Source organism: Periophthalmus magnuspinnatus, chromosome 24 (assembly GCF_009829125.3).
Source record: "Periophthalmus magnuspinnatus isolate fPerMag1 chromosome 24, fPerMag1.2.pri, whole genome shotgun sequence".
In the NCBI taxonomy this organism is placed as follows: Eukaryota; Metazoa; Chordata; class Actinopteri; order Gobiiformes; family Gobiidae; genus Periophthalmus; species Periophthalmus magnuspinnatus.
In genome coordinates, this window is record NC_047149.1 from 3,161,519 (window position 1) to 3,164,907 (window position 3,389).

Here is a 3,389-nt window from a genome sequence, read left to right on the forward strand (position 1 = left end):
AAGATCATAAGAGTATAGATGGATAAACTCCTCCATAGAGAGAGGCTTTAAAACCATTTGGTCTCAGGTTTTGTACTTTGTGGAGAGAGTAATGTGGCTGAAATACGACTCATTTTGTATGAGCGGCAAAATCTGAATGTCCGCATGAGCTAAAATACATGGTTTAAAGAGGGGGTATTTACTTCTATGGGGTATTAACGTTTACACATAACATATTTGGATTATCTTTTATTGTTTTGTAATAAAAAGTAATCTAAATATATTATGTGTTAAAGCATTAAGTTTCACTTTTGTTTGCACATCACATCAGGATTGTTAATTGCTGTGTACAGTTTTATATCGTGTTTTTGTTTATGGAGAATTGTCGTGTGGGAGCACGGGTGACGTAGGCTTGTGGGCGGAGCCTTGTACAGACTGGCACTGCTAACTATATGCCCCCTCTTTAAGATTTCCCTGTGTGCTTAGTCATGTCAGTCTAATGAATCTAATGATCAGATTTCATTGGACTGGGCTGAGTGAGACGCGGGTAAATGCAGAGACTTGGTGCTGTGGGACTTGGTGCTGTGGGACTTGGTGCTGTGGGACTTGGTGCTGTGGGACTTGGTGCTGTCCGTTGTGCTGAAAAAGCCCAGGAGCAAACAGGAGCGTGTCTGTGGCGCTGTCCGCGGTGCTGATGCAGACTCCTCTCTAGCTCATGTGGACATGACGCATGCCGTTTGAAGCACGTGGCTCTTCTATTCGGTTATTAACGACCTCACTTTGTCACACACGCTGCTTTCATTTTGTTCCTGCTCGTCCAGTTGGGATTGGGATTCAAAATTTTAAACGTTTATACATGTTTTTTTTGTTTTGCCAAAGCATTTGATAGAGTGAGGTTTATAAACAAATCCAAGGCTATATCAATAATCTGATCTTTAGCGCTGATGCCTTCGGCTCGTTGTCGCGTGTATCTCACTGGAGCACACAGGTTAAAGGTTAAACTTTGTTGTTCTCTCGCGCGTAAACGTGAGGAGACTCGTGGCGCGGGGTTCATATTTGCCTGTTTCTCTGTAATCTATCGCGTCTTGGAGATCATTGCGCGTAAATCCGGAGCGTGTCTTTTGTGTGTGTGATTAGAAAAGCTTTGAACAGATTAAAAACGTGACTGAACATGTCGATCACGTGATGCATTTATCCGCAGATCCATAAAACGCCACATAATACGGTAAATGTGTGTGAGAGGCGCCACAGGTGGGTGCTCTGCCCTCTACAGGGATTCTAAACGTGATTGACAGTAGCGTCACAAACGTGACATTAGGTCGTATGTCTGCGCTGTCCCTCTCCTGAGCGCAGCGTGTCTGGCTCGAGGCTTTTCATAATTGCTTCACTCGTGTTAAATTGTGGAGTCGCGTCTCTGATTTAAAACGTGATATGATTGGTTCTGACTCGTGATTTTGGCTTGGCAGATCGTTTGCTGTTGTGTTTGCGGTACAATCTCTTTGCATCTCGGATTAAACGCGTTTGGAACATGGCACATTGTCGCGCGGGGTCATAGTGGCACCTGTAATTGTCTTGTCTCTGCGCCCTTGATTAAAAACGTGACCGGAATGTGAAACGCGCTCTGCGCTCGCTCTACGCGCGCCCCCGGCACCACCTGAAGCGGATCATTTTGTGAAACGCCTGTTTGAAGTCCTCGTTGGACATGGTGTAGATGATCGGGTTGATGAGGGAGTTGAGGTACCCGAGCCACGTGAAGATGTCAAAGAGCTCCGCGTGGAAGCAGGAAGCGCACGTGGGCACCAGCAGCGTGTAGATAAAGAAGGGCAGCCAGCACACGATGTACGCGCCCAGGATGATGCCCAGGGTCTTGGTGGCTTTGCGCTCTCTCGCGGCGCAGATGCGTTTCTTCTCCAGCAGCGCGTCCGACACCGTGACTTTGACCTGGCTGCACGGGGACGAGGACGGCTCACAGCAGGTGGACGGGGGCTCGCTGTTCGTTCCATAGTTCAGCGACGTGGTGGAAGCGACCGACCCGGGCGAGTTGGTGATTAGATGGGCAGAAGTCAGCCTCTTCCCGGGCTTGTTGTTGGACTGTTTTAGAATGCGCTTCCGCGCCTCCACGTAGATGCGTCCGTACAGCGCGATGAGCAGCAGCGTGGGGATGTAGAAGGCGCCAAAGGTGGAGTAGATGGTGTAGAAGATGTGGTCCGTATTCACGTTACAGCTCGTGACCTCCTCCGCTTTCACCTGCCTCCAGAAGAACGGCGGCAAGGAGATAGAGATGGCGATGACCCATGCGGTTGCGATCATCCCCGCCGCGCGCCTCGGTGTGCGCTTCTTGGCGTACTCCACCGCGTCCGTGATGGCCCAGTATCGGTCCAGCGCAATGACGCACAGGTGGAGGATGGACGCGGTGCAGCAGGTGATGTCGGAGGAGAGCCAGATGTCGCACATAACCTGCCCTAGTGTCCATGTCTGCAGGACGGTGTAGAGGGCGCTTATGGGCATCACCAGCACCGACACCAGCAGGTCCGTGAGCGCCAGAGACGCGATCAGGAAGTTGGCCGGAGTGTGGAGCTTCCGGGACTTGTAGATGGTCACAATGACGAAGGCGTTGGACAGGGTGGTCGCCAGGGTGATGAGCGCTAAAGTCGTGGCTAGTCCGGCACGGAACGCCGAGCTGTTCCGCTCCGCCGCCTCGCCGCTCTCCGTGGGGCTCGGGCGCGCGGTGACATTATTCCAAGAATCGTTGTTGGAGAAATTCAGCAGCAGCTCTCCAGACACGAGCTGCCTGGCCATCCCTCTCCTCTCTGCCTCGCGTCACATCACGGAAGCGGCAAAAGCGCAAAAATCTACCGAAAAAGTCAAAAGGACGCGCCTTTAATGCGTCCACAGAACAGGCGCGACTCCATCCTCCCTGTTATCCACGGACGCGCTTCTGCCTCCTCTTCCTCATCCTGGTCTCTGCGCAAAACTAAAATGATCCAAAAACTCCACCGTTACGCACTGACACTCCATACTCTCGCCTTCGAACATTACATCATCTCCATTTTAAAGGATGTTCCCGCGCAGTGCTCGGATCTCGCGCGCTGGTCTGGACTTGGTGGTCTCAGACTTGAGGCGGATCTCGGTCCAGTTTCGCTTCGCTCTCGCGCTCAGGTTTGGAGCTGGAATGCGTGAAACGTGCGTGCGTCTGCCGCTTTTATACCGCCCCTCGCGCTCTCTCTTACCCTTCTCTCTCTCGCCCTCCATCCCTCAGGTCCCCCCTCTCTCCCCCACTTCCCCCCCCCCCCCCCCCCCTCTCTCTCTCTCTCTCTCTCTCTCAAGGTGAAGCCGCGGGCACGTGCATTAGCGGGAGGAGACAGATACTGGACCCGGACATAAAACCAAAGATAAACGACAACGTCTCA

At 52.2% G+C, this 3,389-nt stretch overlaps 1 protein-coding gene across 1 annotated transcript; it reads right to left on the reverse strand.

Moving 5' to 3' along the window:
- Window positions 1-491: 491 nt before the first annotated feature.
- Window positions 492-2,778, reverse strand: htr1b (5-hydroxytryptamine (serotonin) receptor 1B). The gene is made up of 2 exons (XM_033991384.1): window positions 1,616-2,778; window positions 492-618 (listed from the first exon to the last, which is right to left on the reverse strand). The coding sequence occupies exons 1-2, from the start codon at window positions 2,776-2,778 to the stop codon at window positions 492-494; spliced, it is 1,290 nt and encodes a 429-aa protein (XP_033847275.1).
- Window positions 2,779-3,389: the final 611 nt, after the last annotated feature.

What these genes read in the sequence shown, in the direction of transcription:
- htr1b (XM_033991384.1), bottom strand. Translation starts at nt 2,778, where the DNA reads ATGGCCAGGCAGCTCGTGTCTGGAGAGCTGCTGCTGAATTTCTCCAAC. An exon ending in AGGTGGTGCCGGGGGCGCGC is followed by an intron (nt 619 to 1,615) that starts GTAGAGCGAGCG and finishes GGGCTTTTTCAG; the next exon opens with CACAACGGACAGCACCAAGT.